Source organism: Ornithorhynchus anatinus, chromosome X2 (assembly GCF_004115215.2).
Source record: "Ornithorhynchus anatinus isolate Pmale09 chromosome X2, mOrnAna1.pri.v4, whole genome shotgun sequence".
Lineage (NCBI taxonomy): Eukaryota > Metazoa > Chordata > Mammalia > Monotremata > Ornithorhynchidae > Ornithorhynchus > Ornithorhynchus anatinus.
Window position 1 is genome coordinate 28,242,554 of NC_041750.1, and position 17,429 is coordinate 28,259,982.

The 17,429-nt window shown below is 47.3% G+C and overlaps 1 protein-coding gene across 6 annotated transcripts in view; it reads right to left on the reverse strand.

Annotated features, from left to right (window-relative positions):
* The window catches only part of ATP9B (ATPase phospholipid transporting 9B (putative)), a 185,023-nt gene that overhangs the window by 84,031 nt on the left and 83,563 nt on the right, over positions 1-17,429 (reverse strand). For all 6 annotated transcript variants that reach the window (XM_029052670.2, XM_029052669.2, XM_029052674.2 and 3 more), the window contains 2 exons: positions 16,558-16,638; positions 5,253-5,328 (listed from right to left, as the gene is read on the reverse strand). In XM_029052670.2, coding sequence (XP_028908503.1) covers positions 5,253-5,328; positions 16,558-16,638 — 157 coding nt within the window. The remainder of the gene's footprint in view (positions 1-5,252; positions 5,329-16,557; positions 16,639-17,429) is intronic.

Here is a 17,429-nt window from a genome sequence, read left to right on the forward strand (position 1 = left end):
TTAAGCACATGGTACAGTGCTCTGCACACAGTAAGCGCTCAATAAATATGATTGAATAGTACAAAAACGGCTTCTTGGCAAAGATTATCCTCCCTTGGAGGACGAGCCCAGGGCAGAATCAACTATCAGCAGAAATATTACAAATTGCCATAACCCTGTCAAGGTGGGTGAAATAGGTTGGAAGAAAAAGTGGGGAAGGAGGTTAACTGGCTCTTGGGGGAATAATAATAATAATAAAAATTATAATTGATTTCTCAAGCACTTACTATGTGCCAAAAATTCTACAAAGGCCTGGGGTGGGTACAAGATATTAGGATTGGACACAGTCCCTGTCCCACACTGGACTCCCCGTCTAAGAGGCAGGGAAAATAGGCACTGAACCTCCATTTTACAAATGCAGAAATTGAGGCACAGAGAATTCAAGTGACTTGCCCAAGGTCACACAACAGGCAAACAGCAGAGCTGGTATTAAAATCTAGGTCCTCTGACTCCCCAACTTGTGCTCCTTCCATTAGGCCATAAATCATCACAGGAAGGAATGGGAAAAGGCAGATCCTTAAAAGAGAAAGCAGTTTTAAACTGTCTTTCGCTAACAGAGATTTCAAAAACAAATTCTGATACTTGGCTAACCCTTAGACTGTGAGCCCTATATAGGAAAGAGCCCGTAACCTATGTGATTATCTCGTCTCTACCTCAGAGCCTAACACACTGCTTGGTATGTAATAAGCACTTAATAATCACAATAAATAATAATAATAATAATAATAATAATAATGATGGCATAATAAAGCTCAGTGAAAATATTCCAGGAGAGAAGGGTCTCCCACAATGAAAATCTACTTCAATACTTCATAATTCTATTATCAGTTTCAAGAGGCAAATTACCTTCTGAGAACTCCTGAGTTTTCTCCACCGGGGAGAAAGAATGATAGGAACTTTCAGTTATTTTTAAATAACTAAGGAGGAGGTTTGTTTCAACAGACATTTTCATTTCAGGGAGGTCCCCAGGGCATTTCTGACGCACCACATTAAGCGCCCACCCTTCATCCGGAACAAACAATACGATGGTAAACAGCCCAGGTAACACAACAGAAAATCAAAAGGCCACCTTGTGCTCAACTACACTTAAAGCTGAAAACCTAAGGAGAGGTGAAAGAGGTGAAAATCCACACTTTCAAAAAAATGATAATTAGTTTTTATTGAAGCTGGCTCTCTATTAAAGTTCTTGGCTTTGATGCTTCTTTGATCTTACTTTCTCTCGCTCATCTCCCACACCTGCTTCTTTTGGCAGCTTGGCAGAGAATCAGCATGGCCTAGTGGATAGAACCCAGGCCTGGGAGTCAGCAGGATCTGGGTTCTAATCCCCTCTCTGCCTCTTCTCTGCTATGCGTGCTACTTTGGACAAAGTCACTTAACTTCTCCGTGCTTCAGTTCCCTCATTCGTCTAACGGCGATTAAGGCTGTGAGCCCCACGTGGGACAGGGACTGTGTCCAACCTGACCAGCTTATACCTACCCAAGTCCTTAGTACCTTGCCTGGCACATAGTAAGCACTCAATAAATATCAGAAAGACAACAACAACAACATATGGAGAGTTGGCTACAGTGCCTCGGTCTGCAGGAAAGTCGATCATAAATATGTGAAAGCATACTACGTTTACTCAGTTCTACCCCAGTGCATATCTGTAATACATTTTAGTTACAACACGACTGGGGAACAAGGGCACGTGGTCTGATGACGTGTGCCTGCTGGGCTTAGCCACTGCAGGCGAGAAGGGGAACGGTGAGGGAAGCATCAAGGACCACGGCCCAAGTTTTCCTTAGTGCAAAACGCCACCTTAGCCACCTCATCAGGAGAAACGATGAGGGGTTCACAGGCATCAGGACACTGTGGGACCCTTGAACCTGGCCTCATCATGCATGCAGAAACCTTGTCCCTCCTTGACCTAGGATGTCTGCTGTTTGCGGCACTTAGATGTGCTTTGGCTTTAAAAAGAAAAAGATACTTGTTAAGCACTTACCATGTGCCAGTCACTGTACTAAGTGCTGGGGTAGATACAGGTCGGACATAGTCCATGTCCCATATGGTGCTCACAGTCTAAGTATCAGGGAGAACAAGTATTGAATCCCCATGTTGCAGAAGAGGGTACCGAGGCCCAGAGAAATTAAATGACTTGCCCTTGGTCACAAGGCAGGTAGAGTGGCAAAGCCAAAATTAGAAACCAGGACCTCTGACTTCCAAGCTTGTGTTCTTTCCACTAGGCCACGCTGCTTCCCAAACCTTCCGGAAAAGAACATGAGGCTCAGCTAAAGATGGCAAGTTTTGAGCACCGTGGGTAAGAAATCGTGGTGGTCCGGAAACGATTCTGATGACAATCAGGGCCTCTCTGTCTAGCTCGGCGTGCCCTGGTCCTGGCCAAGACTACCCCAAGGGTCAAGGTCGGGACAGGGGCACGTGCCCAGGGAATTTTGTGGGGAAGACCTCGAAAAACTTCGGCTCTTGTTGCTGCTGCCCTGACAGTTTGAGAGGAGTGAGACCACAAATCAATAGCGCCGGGGATCACTAACCGAAGGCTAATGTAAGGGTATAAAGGGCTCAATGAAAAGGAGATAAGAGGCAACCTCATCCAGAAGGCTCATGTCCATTAGGACCTTTGGGACTGGATATGATTTTAGAGAGGTTTATTAGACCACAGTGAGAGAAGTTAAGGCCCAAAGGATGGGGGAAAGTCCATTAGAAATGTTTTTCACAGAGGAGAATTGTACTAAGATGATCACTGACAGTAATAACAATACTTTCAATTTGCATTGTCTCTTTGCATCCCAATGCTCTTTCATATTCTCTACCTTGGACTTTAGTCCAATCCTGTGGGGTACAGAAGGGTAACTATCCAAACTCCTCCTTTTGCAGATGGGAAAACTTGAGGCCCAAGAGCAGTTAAAGTGACTTGACCAAGTCCACAAGGCCTGCAGGGGCAAAGCTGGGCTTATGTACAAGTTCTGGTGAATACAGAACAGCTCACTTCCAGATTACTTGGAATGCCATAAACGCCTTGCTATAAAATCCATTCTGCATCTGAAGTTCAGACAACATTACTTACAAAGAAAAACATGGCACGGAAAGCCAAAACTCTTCATCTTTCCACCTAAATCCTGTCTCCCCGCTTCCTCCCTGCAACTTTCCCAGCATTGCAGACAGCACCACCATCCTTTCTCACAAGCACTTAATCTTGGCATTATTCCAAGATTCCCTCTGGACAGTAAATTCATTACGAGCAGGGAATATGTCTGCTAATGCTGTCATACTGTCCTCTCCCAAGCACTCGGTACAGTCCTCTGCACAGAGTAAGCGCTCAGTAAGTATGACCGATTGATTATTCTCGACTCATCTCTCTCTCAACCCATATATTTGAGGTGAACAAATCCTGTCGATTCTACCTTCGCAACATCACTCAAAATCTGCCCTTTCCTCTCCATCCAAGCACTCATCACATCCCACCTCGATTACTGCATCAGCTTCTTACTGACCTCCCTGTCTCCTTTCTCAACCATCTCCAGTACACACTTCACTCTGCTGCCCGGAGGTCACGTTTCCTCACTACTCAAAAACCTCCAATAGTTGGTTGTCCACCCACCTCCGGGGTTAACTGAAACTCCTTACCCTGGGCTTCGACGTACTCAACCATTTTACCCCTCCTATCCTACCTTGTTGCTCTCCTATTACTACCCAGCTCACTTGGCTCCCCTACAACTAACCTACTCACTGTATCTCAATCTCGTCTATTTAACTGCCAACCCCTTGTCCACCTCTTCCATCTGGCTTGGAACTCCCTTCCCCTTCATTTCAGACAGACCATCACTCTCCCCACCTTCCAAGTCTTACTAAAATCACATCTCCTCCAAGCGTCCTTCTCCAACTAAAGCCTAATTTTCCCAACTCCCCTTACCCTGGCACTTGGATCTGTGCCCTTTATTCACCCCAACCTAAGCCCAGTTGCACTTAAGAACACATCGGTCATTTGTTTATTCATATCGATGCCTGTCTCCCCCTCTAGAGTGTAAGGTCTTCTGGGGCAGGGAATGTGTCTACCAACTCTGTTTTAGTGTACTCTCCCAAGTGCTCAGCACAGTGCTCTGCACACTGTAAGCACTCAAAATCTGCAACTGATCGATTGACAAGGCACAAGACTTGTCTTCTCATTGAGTGCTACCTGCCCACGGGTATGGGGGTGGTCAGGAGCCGGGCAGTGGGGAGTGGGGCCCGCTCAGGCCGCTGTTCCAGGTGCAGCACACTTCCAGGAGGCAAACTAAAGAGGAACATTGGGGAAAAGTAGCCGTGGCAAAAAGTATGTTGGGAACATCCCAAGTGTGTCTGTGTGCTCTCTGTCCAACACCCGGGGTTGGGCTGATTGGACAAGGGCCTGAATTTGGCCTGAAAGCCCAGTTCAGGGGCTGAGGCCCGAGATCCTCCATCCATCCTCCATCCACGCTGGCGGCTCTTCTAGCCTCAGAAAGACCTCCCCTTTAACAGGGATGGTGGTCGTCCCCAAGATTGCCACTATGCTTTGGGCGTCCCCGTGGCGCCGTCACCTGACCTGATGGAAGCGCAGCTTCCACCTGAATTGCTCCACATTGACAGCACTGGAACTCATGTTCCAAAGGCAGTCTGTTCATACTCAAACCATGCCGGGGCCAGCCTGGAGCAGGCAGCTGGCCAGGCCTTGGGCCTCACCGAACATGCTGCCTCACTACAGCTGAGTGTCTCTTGTGGGTGCCCTGGGTGGCCAACGGGGACACTGGAGCCCTCCAGATGCAGTGACCCCATTCGTATGCAAACAGAGAAGCTGTGGCAGAGGAGTGCACAAGCCCGTGTGTGTGTGTGTGTGTGTGTGTGTGTGAGAGAGAGAGAGAGAGAGAGAGAGAGAGAGAGAGAGAGAGAGAGAGAGAGAGGCCAGAGATCCAATTTCCCCAGAAGGTGGGTCACAGAGCGCAACCACAAGTACAACGTGTGGGGAGAGTGAGGAAGCCCCAGTGAGCTTTCCAGACTCAATACCTCAGCCCCCCGACAAGCCTCCCCGTCTAGACCGTAAGCCCTTTGTGGGCACGGGATGTGTCCGTTAACTGTTACAATGTACTCTCCCGAGCACTCAGTTCAGTGTTCTGCACATTGTAAGCGCTCAATGAATACGACCGACTGAGGAGCACCGATAAACAACCGGCTTGAGCTTCAAAAGCACGCATGCTCTCTCTCACCTGATGCCACAACAGTGCTGGCCCACAGAGTGTTCTCTATGCTGAGACTTTCATGGATGGGTGGGTCGCTGTCTTCCTGTTAAAGAAAACAAACAGTGTCCAATGAGTGATTTCTACCTTGGTTGAGCTCATGACTTCTGGGCGGGGGCGGCCGGGAGGGGCGGGCCGGGCCCACCGGACGGAGCACGGCCAGGACGCCACGGACACTAAGGGAGGCCCCACGGCTGGGGTCACCGGCCACAGCCGAGCACCTGGTGGGGGGAGCGAAAGCAGTTGGTTAGGAAACTGAAATGTGACATTAAAAATGAACCGATCTTAGACAGTGGCTAGAGAGATGTTCCCGGCTAAAAGCCCTTCTTATAAGACACTCAGCACATAAAAGGGCTTTGTAAGGTGAATTAAGATACAAGATGCACTCTGAAAAAATATAGCAATTGCCGGTTTATACATTATTTACGAGTGCCTTATTTGTAAATGCCGTATTTCTGCAAATGTAGACATCTTCAAGGTCACATCTTCACATCACCAAGTGCGAGGCCCGCCTGCCTCAATTACCTGGGGGATGCAAGAAGACGCAGAGTTTTTTAGGACCGAAATTATTCTTTTTAATTGCTCTTTGGAAAAGGACAGCCTTCCTTATATTATCCGATGACGATAAATACAAGAAACACTTTTACCTCCAGACGAAATTAGGAGTCGGACAGAGAACACGAGACAGAGAGAGATAGAGGGAGGGAGGGAGCAGGGGAGAGAAAAAGAGAGAGCACGAGCACGCGCATCAGAAGGGCAGGGTCACAGGAACAGAAATGCTAAACACCTGGAGAGTTTTGGGGCAACTGAAACCACTGGAATTCCTGGGTTCATATCCCTTACAGGCTTTCCTGATGTAGAATGAAGATATCAGCTAGATTACTTATGTGAATAGACAATTTTGACACATTTGGGGATACTGAGCTCTTGGAGTGGACATGGAGCCAGTGAATATGTAGTTCCGTGACAGTTTTTAGAATTAATTCTCTCTACCACTTCTGTTTCTTCCATTCCCTTGCCATTTTTGGCCAGGGTAACATACTTCAGACTCAGATTTGCCCTATGGCTTTCCCACTCCTTTTCAATTGCTCCAGAAAATGGAAATTTACCCAAATACCACTACAGTTCTGATGGAAAAGTTGGCCGTTGCAGCATTTTCAAAAGACAGTGGTAGGCAAGGACACACACTGCTAAGACTAATTTACAGCATTTGCCTCTATCAAAAAAAAATTCCCTAACTGCAACTCATCCTTGCTTTTCCATGAGCTGCCAAGCACTCTATTAATAGCCACATTTTAAAGGAGTATCACATTTCACAACTTCAAGATAATCAGGTTTTCTTTTGTTTGTTTGTTTTTCAGCATACTGAATTCCACCGAAGCCAGGCGCACTTTCAGTGCAGTCAACTTATTGGCCCGCCTGGTTGATGGGGGGGGGGCACAGCGGGCAGAGAACGAGAACGCGGGGAGAGGAAAGGGGAGAAGGGGAGGTGCAGCAGACTCTCCCCTTCCCCCCTCTCCATTTGTTACTGGAATCACCCCTGAGTCCCCCTGTTCCTCCTCCTTTGCCAGGTCCCTGAATCTAGTCCTAGAGACAGAAAGAGTAGATTCCATCCTTCCTTCTCATCCACGCATTTAATTTTTTCTTCCCTCTCTAAGCCCTCATTTCCTCGTCTCCCACTCCCTTCTGCATCACCCTTGCACTTGGATTTGTTCCCTTTATTCACCCCTCCCTCATCCCCTCAGCACTTACATAAATACCCCTAACTTCTTTATATTAACGTCTACGTCCCCCTCTAGAATGTAAGGCTTAGTGGGAAGAGCACGGGCTTGGGAGTCAGAGGTCGCGGGTCCTAATCCCGACTCCGCCACTTGTCTGTTGTGTGACCTTGGGCAAGTCACTTAACTTCTCTGGGCCTCAGTTACCTCATCTGTAAAAACGGGGATTAAAAAATGTGAGCCTCACGTGGGACAATCTGATTACCCTTTATCTACCCCAGGGCTTAGAACAGTGCTCTGCACAGAGTAAGGGCTTCACAAATACCACAGTAATGATTATCATTAAGCTCTGTGGGGGAAGGAAACGTGCCTGCCAACTCTGATATATTCTACTCTCCCAAGTGGCTAGTACAACGCCTTGCACACAGTAAGTGCTCAATAGATACGATTGATTGATTGACAGAAGGGGCGCAAAGAGGAAAAGAGGCTTCTTCCCAGGAGCCTTGGCCAAGTGGGCTTGTCTCATGGCTCCCCTTGCCCAAAGGCCCAGTGTGGCCTTAGACCAATCCTCCCCATCCCCTGCCCCACTCCGGTCTCAGAGGATTGGCCCATCCCATGACTGTTGGTGTGATAGTTTACCCAGCCACCAGCTATTTTTTAATCATCATCCACTGTATATACTGAACACCTACTGTGCATAGAGCATTGTACTAAGTGCTTGGGAGAATACAAGGGTTGGTAGACACTCTCCCCGCCCAAAGCTTACAGGGGCAGACTAGCAGCTTAGCCTTAGTGTTCTCACACCTCTCCATTTCCTTGCTAGACGAGTACCACAATGGTGGTGATCGTGAGACCACTCGAGGAGGAGAAGTAGAGCAGGAGGGTGACACCGATCAAAGCAAAGAGGCCCACGCCGACATCTGGACCTCACACCACCCCGATGCCATTTTCGGCCACGTAATTTCCACCCGCTGTCATTGTGTCAAAGGGTACTGTGCAAGCCCCTAACCAGGTGGGAGAGGGAGGAAATTCCACCTCTGTGTTTTACTAGACATGTGGATCGCTTCAACCCGTGAGTTTTTAAGTTTATGAGACTTCTTCTATGACTTCCTTAGGCGAGAGAAACACTCAAGATAAAGCCCCCTGTGGGGACTGCTCCCAAACTCAGGAAGACGTTGGGTAGATGCAAAATAAATACGCTCTCTCCTGGTATTTCCCGAACCCATATGAAAATATTCCCTGCTACTTAGCTTGAGAGATTCATGCTGCCTCTCCTCGGATTCTTCTGTGGCCATTTTAGTCAGGCGAGCCTAGTTCCAACACACAATTACAGGCTGGTAAACACCAAGCTTCTGTGCAGTTTTCTTCCAACACTGCAGTAAGTAATGACAGAATTCAGAAAAGGAACGTTTTCCTAATATCAAGAAATTATGGTAAAGAAGAGTCTTTACCGATCTCCAAAAGAACAAAATAAAGATCGGAAGATGGGAAAGAAATGATCACTAAATAACTTCCTCTTTCAAGTTTCCTTCTGCTAAAACATAATATGTTTGAAAAGATACCATTCGCTTTGGGCGGAGGATTAAAAACATTAGAATTTCAAGCTGTTTTCTCAATAATTTACATTTCTTAGCAAACAGTGGCAACTGGCTTTTTGAAAAGAGGGTTATTTATCGGAAAGGCCTGAATAGTGGAAGCGGCGTGATAGTTGGCAATAGAACTCCCCTCAATGCAGAAACTGCATTCTCGGGAAGCTTCTGGGAAAGAGACTGTGAAAAAGTCCAATAATGAAAATGCCTCCAAACTCAAAGATCTCTCTATCAACGAGTGGTATCTATTGGGCGCGTACTGTGTGCAGAGCACTGAACCATGCACTTGTAAGACTGCAATACAACAGAGTCGGCAGACACATTCCCTGCCCACGACGAGGGCCTGTCTACTTGTTTTGTTGTCTGTCTCCCTTTTCTAGACTGTGAACCCATCGTTGGGAAGGGATTGTCTCTACCTGTTGTCATATTGCAGTTTCCAAGAGCTTAGTAGAGTGCTCTGCACACAGAAAGCGCTCAATAAATACGATTGACTGAATGAGTGAATCAACGAGCTTACAATCTAGACAGACATTCAGTCGATCGATGGTATTTATCGAGCACTACTGCCCACCCCGCACGCTCCGCTCCTCCGCCGCCCACCTCCTCGCCGTCCCTCGGTCTCGCCCGTCCCGCCGTCGACCCCCGAGCCACGTCCTCCCGCGGTCCCGGAACGCCCTCCCTCCTCACCTCCGCCAAACTGATTCTCTTCCCCTCTTCAAAACCCTACTTAAAACTCACCTCCTCCGAGAGGCCTTCCCACACTCCCCTCCTCCCTCTACTCCCTCTACCGCCCCCCCTTCACCTCTCCGCAGCTTAACCCTCTTTTCCCCCCATTTCCCTCTGCTCCTCCCCCTCTCCCTTCCCGTCCCCTCGGCACTGTACTCGTCTGCTCAACTGTATATATTTTCATTACCCTATTTATTTTGTTAATGAAATGTACATCGCCTCGATTCTATTTAGTCGCCATTGTTTTTACGAGATGTTCTTCCCCTCGACTCTATTTATCGTCATCGTTCTCGTCTGTCCGCCTCCCCCGATTAGACCGTAAGCCCGTCAAACGGCAGGGACCCTCTGTATCTGTTGCCGACTTGTTCATTCCAAGCGCTTAGTACGGTGCTCTGCACATAGTACGCGCTCAATAAATACTACTGAATGAATGAATGAAAGTGCTTGGAAGAGTACAATACAATAGAATTAGCAGATGCGTTCCCTGCCCACGATGAGCTTACCGTCTTGGGGGGGGGAGAATAGACATTGATATGAATAAATACGGATCTGTACATAAGTGCTGTGGTGCTGAGGGAGGGGTGAATCAAAGGTGCAATTCTCAGTGCAAGGGTGTCACAGAAGGGAACTCAAAACTTCACGTTGCTGCCCTACATGGAAAAGAGCCAGAACGTCAGTTTGAAGAAAAGCGAAAAACATGGCTCCGGCTGGCTCTTATAGGGATCACAATCCTGTACAGGCAGGCAGGCTAGCAGGCATTATCCAATATCACCTTAGGAAACCCCCAGGGAGGAGAAGTGGCAGATACTATTATATATATACACATGGAAGCGATAAGGAAGCAGGACAACTTATCCAGCAGCTTGCTCAAGGATTGCAGAATATCTCGGGCAGGGTGAGGACTTAAAACCGGACCTGATGGTTTTCAGGCTGGCATCCCCACTAACGGCCAAGGAGAAACTGGCATATTTAACCAAATCAGCTTTAAAATATTCGATTTACTTTGCAGAATCATTTGGTCCACATTTTATCTGCTTGTGTTCTTCCTCCTTTTTAAGGAACGGCTAAAAGTTAATCGTGCTTTTATCCCAAATGATGGGAAATTAAGGGTGAAATCTTAGGGTAATGCACGATGGATAGAACGAGATGAAAGCATAACTAAGTCTGAAAATGGAATCTCATCACCCCATGATTGACTCATTTGTCCGGCTTACAATCAGATTAGTCTTCGAAGGTCTCGTAAACATCGTATCTAATGCTGGATTATTTTAAATAATAATAGTAATTATGGTATTTGTTAAGTGCTTACTATGTGCCAGGCACTGTACTAAGCGCTGGGAGGGAGCCAGTGCTTGGCACAGTGGCAGTATTAGGGTGAAGTGGTAGGAGGCTTGGAACTAGACCGTAAACCCTCTCTCGTTCTGTCACAGCATGCACACACACACATCACCATCATCAACGGTATCGACTGAGAGCTCACTATGTGCAGAGCACTGTACTAAGTGCTTAGAAGAGTAGTCATTCATTCATTCAATAGTATTTATTGAGCGCTTACTATGTGCAGAGCACTGTACTAAGCGCTTGGAATGAACAAGTCGGCAACAGATAGAGACGGTCCCTGCCGTTTGACGGGCTTACGGTCTAATCGGGGGAGACGGACGGACATGAACAATGGCAATGAATAGAGTGGAGGGGAAGAACATCTCGTAAAAACAATGGCAACTAAATAGAATCGAGGCGATGTACATTTCATTAACAAAATAAATAGGGTAATAGTGAGAGTACATTATAACAGAGTTGGTAAAGCCATTTCCAGCCTACAACGAGCTTGCAGTTTAGAGGGGAAGACAGACATTAATATAAGTAATCTATGATATATATTTTAAGTACACACACAGAAGAATTGGGATTGGAAGCCACTGAAAACCAGATGAGATAAGGGGTTTCCATTGCCAAGGCCCCAAGGGAGACAGTAAAGTACTCGCCCAAATGCTTAGTACAGTGCTCTGCACAAAGTAAGCGTTCAATAAATACTACTGATTGATTGATAAAAGCAGACACAGGGGTTTTAACATATCCCCATGCACTCAATTGGTTTTCAAATAAATGTAGACCCTTGGCACGTACTTTCAGCAATGTTCCAGCCAAGCTGGGCTGATTCTGCCCTTTAACTGTGTACAGACAGACTGCTCCACTCCTTTCTGGGACGAATCAAATCCCACTCGGGATTTCGTGTGTCGCAGGAGACTATCGTGCCCGCTACCGAAATGTTTTTCTTGTTACCACACCAAATGACCATTTCACAGGGAGCCAGTCTCTACCACTCCACTCTCTTGGGGATTCTTCTTGTCCCAATCAATCAACCCATCAATGCCAATAGCATTTACTGAGCATCCAGACCAAGCGTTTGGGAGCGAACAATCGTAGCCCCCGGTGATTTTACGGTCCCCTGACCACAGAGCATCTGTGTTCGTGATTATCTTTCTCCAGAGCTAGGAGGAGTCAACAAAATAGCCCGGTGGCAGAGCGAACAAGACCTTGTTCCCAGCTCCCCTTAAGTGGGAAAGAGAGGAAAGGGGGAAATTTACCGAAGTAACGTCAGACATATTAGCGGCTTTGTATGGAAAAAAAATACTGTTCATTTTCAAATAGATTTCATAGAATCATTTAAATTTCCAGAACATCACCATTTTAGGAGAGGGATAAATTAATTTAAAATTTGGTTTTGACCCAATACATTTGTTATAGACACCAAGAAAAACCAACTGGGCACATAAGGCTAGAACTTGAGAAAAACAAACCTAGCCAGCTAGACTCCTAAATGCAGAGATTCTATTTGGAATGACCCATATCCCAGGCAACTCTACATTGTGTAACAAATCAAAATTTGAGTTGGAAAAGCCAACAACCCTGTTTAAGATACAATAGCAGAAAAGTTCAGCTTCTGAGGGTAAATATGTAATTAAGCAGTTTGGTGAAACATGGATTATTTACTCAGGAGACCATGACAGCTGTGCTATGTGAATACATAATTAGGTAGGTTGTTTTTTTTAAACCAATTTCAATCTCTCAGGTAATTCATCACTGAACTAGTTTTTCAAATGTACAATGGGAGAAACCTCAAACTCTCCTAAATCGGCCCACTTAAAAAGCCATTTGCTCCTGAGCTGGGCGAACTGCGGTCAGTCAATCGTATTTACTGAGCGATTACTGTGTGTCGAGCACTGTACTAAGTGCTTGGGAGAGTACAATATAACAATAAACAGACACATTCCCTCCCCACAGTGAGCTTATGGTTTAGAAGACAAATTTACAGACTAATAATAATGTTGGTATTCGTTAAGCGCTTACTATGTGCAGAGCACTGTTCTAAGCGCTGGGGTAGATACAGGGTCATCAGGTTGTCCCGCGTTGAGGTTCACAGTTAATCCCCATTTTACAGATGAGGTAACTGAGGCACAGAGATGTTGAGTGACTTGCCCACAGTCACACAGCTGACAAGTGGCAGAGCTGGGACTAGAGGTGTGCAAGGCGCGGGGTGTTACCGAGGAGAGCTGGGTGGCCGCGGGATGGGCCGGGTGGCCCCGGGCTTGGCGATGTGGATGTGCCTGGCGGCTTCTGACCAGGTGGCCTCTTGACTTGGGTGTGGTCTCCAGCTCCCGTGGGCAGTGGGGAGGCATGATGGGCCATTGCCCCGGAGTGGGGGGCTGGGGGGAGGGAGTGGCACCATCCAACTTCCCCAGGTGGTGCAGCATGGCGAGGGTGACCACCTGGATGATCCCTGTGGACAACCCATGGACAGCAGCAGTGTCCGAGCTGCCAGGGTCCAGACTGAGGCTCTTCTACAGACGGCCCGGCCCCACCTCTAGAAGCTCCGGGCCCTCCCCCAGCCACCTCCCCCGGGAGGCCGTCCTCCTTGGCGGATAGAGTTCTGGCCGGGGAGTCAGAAGGACCCGGGTTCTGATCCCGACTCCGCCACCTGTCGGCTGTGTGACCTTGCGCAAGTCACTTCACTTCTCTGTGCCTCAGTCACCTCACCTGTAAAATGGGGGATTCATGCTGTGAGCCCCGTGTGGGAAATGGACCGTGTCCAACCTGAGTAGCTTGCATCTCCCCTAGGGCTTAGAACAGTGCTTGACACATAGTAAGCACTTAACAAATATCCTTAGCAATATTTTTATTATTATACATCCACCTTCAGTTGTCCCCCCAGGGGCGCCTGCTCTCCACCCAAGGTCTCCACACAGGCACCTCAGGCTCAGAGTGTAGGGCATGACCCTGCTGGATCCCATTCATTATCAATCAAGCGATATTTTTTTTAAATAGCGAAGTGTAAAAAGGACGGGATTGTTCAATAGAGCTCCATGGAAACTCGTCTTGAAATGAAGTCATAAGACCGTTTATCATGAGAAAAATCATTTCCCCCCAAAATGACCAATCAGCACTTTCAATTCTTTCAGATACTATTAGGCATGAAAAGAATGTTTTTCACATTGGAAAAATCAATAATACTGAAAGGAAGGTTCACCGTTACTGATGTGGAAGGGAGCGGACCTGAATCTCACACAAAAGAAAATTCAAGAACACGATTCTGACCTTGCCCTGCTTATAGGCTGTTGGACTGCACTGAGCGTCCACTGGGAGCAATGCTCTGTACTAAGTGCCTTTTCTAGTCGGATTATTCGTCCTCGTGAAGTGGTTGTGTCCACTCCTTTTTCCAGGAGACCATCTGAACGGTGTTAGCCGGTGGCACCAAATATTTAGGGATACTTTCCACGGTTCGACACTACGCTGGAATTATCAATGGGAGTGATCTCTCCTAACTGCTCCGATCAATCTAGGAAGGGAGTTGTTGAAAGGAATTTTATGATACATTAAAGTCAGAAGCAAGTCATGGAGCTGGAAGGGGCTATCTCATCCAGCCCTCTGCCTCCAGACCAAGTGAATGACTAAGGCCCCCCCCCAAAAACAACGCTGATTCACCTACCAGAACAGGTGGCTCTCAATTTGTTCCTAAACACCACTGGAGCCAGAGAGTCCACCACCAGACTGAGAAGCCTGTCTTGGGGTTTCATCGCCCTTAGCGAAAAAAAAACACCCCAAAACTCCTTCTTAGATCCTACCAGAGTCCCACCACTTGCCATTGCAGTTCGTTTTCTCTGGTTCGGTGCTCTGTGGTGGCTGAGCAAGGCTGGTTGCCATCATTGACTTAAAGACAGAAGCCCCCTTAGGCTTGCCTTTTCCATCCCCTTCCCTTTGAAAGAGTATTTTATCGCTGTCCAGTAGGCTGGGCCGGATTTTCCACAGCCTTCACACAGTTCGGGTGCCAGAAGTGTGCAGGAAAATCGAGGACAGAGAGTCTGCTTGCCAGCTCTTCCACTCTACTCTTGTTAATAAATCCAGGCACCAGACGACAGTGCTCTAAAGCTGCTTTGTACCAAACCCGACCCTGACGCTGACTCTGACCCCTAAGTCTTTTTCAACTGCAGCCCAGCCAGGGTCTGGTTGGTACTCCGATTACCAGGCCACACCTACCATTTTGGGTCCAGCAAAATGCTTTGAGGACCAAGGAGTGACCTAAAAGAAATAAATCAAAGCACCAGGCGGCCCACAATCACACAGCTTCTCCCTAGTTCTCAAGGGCACCGCTGTGAGACACAAGAAATGAAGCGGCTCACTTGAGTGACCCAGGGAAGTGAAGGGTGCTGGGAAGTGGTGGCGACCCTTCTAATAAGAATAATAATAATTACGGCATTTGTTAAGCGTTTACTACGTGCCAGGCACTGTACAAAGAGCCGGTGTGAATACAAGCAAATCGGGTTGGAAAGTCCCTGTCCCTCACTGGCCTCACAGTCTTAATCCCCAGTTTACAGATGAGGGAAATGAGGTCCAAAGAAGTGAAGTGATTTGCCCAAGATCACACAACAGACAAGCGGTGGAGCCGGGATTAGAACCCATGACCTTCTGACTCACGGGCCCTTGTTCTGTCCACTATGCCTTGCTGCTTTTACCCCCAAACCCCCTCACCCTATCCCTCTGCAGAATCGGAAAGAGCTTCCAGGACATGAGGCGATGCTCGCTCGGTTTTTTAAAGCAGAGGCAAAATCCCAGGTAACATCCAAGGACCGACTCAGGTGCTGAGACCTGCAAGCTGGGAATGGAGGAGAGGGGGTCTTCAGTTAATCGCCTAACCAGATTCTAAGGGCAGTTTTCAAACTCTTTTGAAATTTTTTTTAAAAAAAAGGTTTCTGTGACCACAAAAACCATAAAGAATCGTATGTGCTACATTGTGACTATGTACCAAATATAGTTTATTATACAGGCACGTGTGCGTACACACACACACACCCCACATACACTATGGTGTTTTGACAGCCCTGTCTGAAGAGTTCTCAGCTTTGCTCTTTAGATCACAAGCAATGAAACTAATACTTAGCATTTCAGAAAGGTAATTATTCAGTAAAGTGTGAACCTGAGTAGAACTGGAAAGGAATTAAATATTGAGCCAATCTGCACTCTTGAAAACTATAAGTGCAAATTATACCAACAATACGAGAAGGAATCGCAACGGGAAATGATCTCTGCCAATCCCTCTGCGTGAATAAGAATGAAACCAACAGAGGTTCTCCTTGTCACAGTCGGGAAATTCTGCTGGCAATTCACTACGAACCTGAGGCAGTCCCAAATTTCAACTAGAGGAAAGCCTTGTTTTTATACTCTACGATTCCAAAACTGATAAACGACTTTGTAACGTTCTAAATAGGAAGTCGGTTTTCAGTGTGTTCATGCCTCCAGAAAAGTGTGGGCCGCGGTAAATGACAAAAATGAGGCTTACCGCCAGATTACTGACTGTTACCTCTGGAAAATGAGATGGATGACAAAAAAGAACGACGTCTGTCCTTTTAAAGAGAAAGGTCTAGGCCTGGTTTTGTGGTAAATGTCTGCTGACATCAGGGTGCAGAATCATAACTATAGAGCTGGGCAAGTCTGTCCTGAATGGCGCAGAAAGGGTCATTATAGGGCAAGAAAAATTACACCTGTTCTGTCAAACCATTAGAATTTTAAGTTTTTCTTCCGCCCCTCTCGCTCGGTCTTTATGACGGGATCGGTTTGGAACGATCCATAACGTAATACCCCTTTCATACTGGGTCTCGTGACACGTGACTTTAGCGCGACGGTCCTGTACATTTCAGTCACCGCAGACTGCCATTGTGAGCACAAGGGAATCAAGTTTTCACTTACCCTGGTAAAGGTACCTTCAAAACTGTGGATGTCCAGCTGGGGCTTCTGAGCATACACATACGCGCTGATTGAAAAGAGGTCCTGAAAGAGAGGGAAAGATTAATTATCAGCGTAGCTTGTTAACCGTGGACAGCCCGTAAAGAAACACTCAAGTGAGCAACTCTTAGCTCTCCCCTATGGAGCACGAGGACTGATGCTTTTTCTAGAGAGCGGATGGTGACCACTGCCTGGGGTCTGGGCCTAAGAGCAGGTGGGGCCGGTGAGAAGCCAGAGCGCTCAGGGCCCGGGTGCGGACCCCCAGGGGAAGGGGAATACCCAGACGTTGGTCCAAGCAGAATCCCAACCCGCTCGCTGCGAGGGAGGGACGGGTACTTTTTGCATCCACAGTTGCCCTGCAGACTACCGGTCTGTCTTCTTCAATCAATCAAATCAATCGAGCAGTGGTACTTACTAAGCGCTTAGCGTGCACAGAACACTGTCCTAAACGCACGGGGAGTACCACAGAGGAGGGAGACACAACCCCTGCCATCAAGGTGTTTATGATCTAGCGGGAGGAGTTTAGCGTCTATCTCACAATCTACCTTTGTGATCGCCAAGCCAGGTGATTAATCTGGCGCCTCTCTTTCCTGGGTGGTATCCATTTCTAATAGACGGGGGACAGCTGGGTGTTCACACCATCATAGCCACTTAGTAGAATTACAGAAATTAGAGATGGAAAAGATGATTATCTTGCTTAGTCCCTCTCTCTGCTCCAGGGTGGCCTTTCCCAGCCAGAAATCAACCTTCTAGTGACATCAACTCAGCATCTGATGCGCACCTCTGGTCCCACGATGATTACGAAGAAAAATTCCTGTCCTCGCACAGGCTCTCTC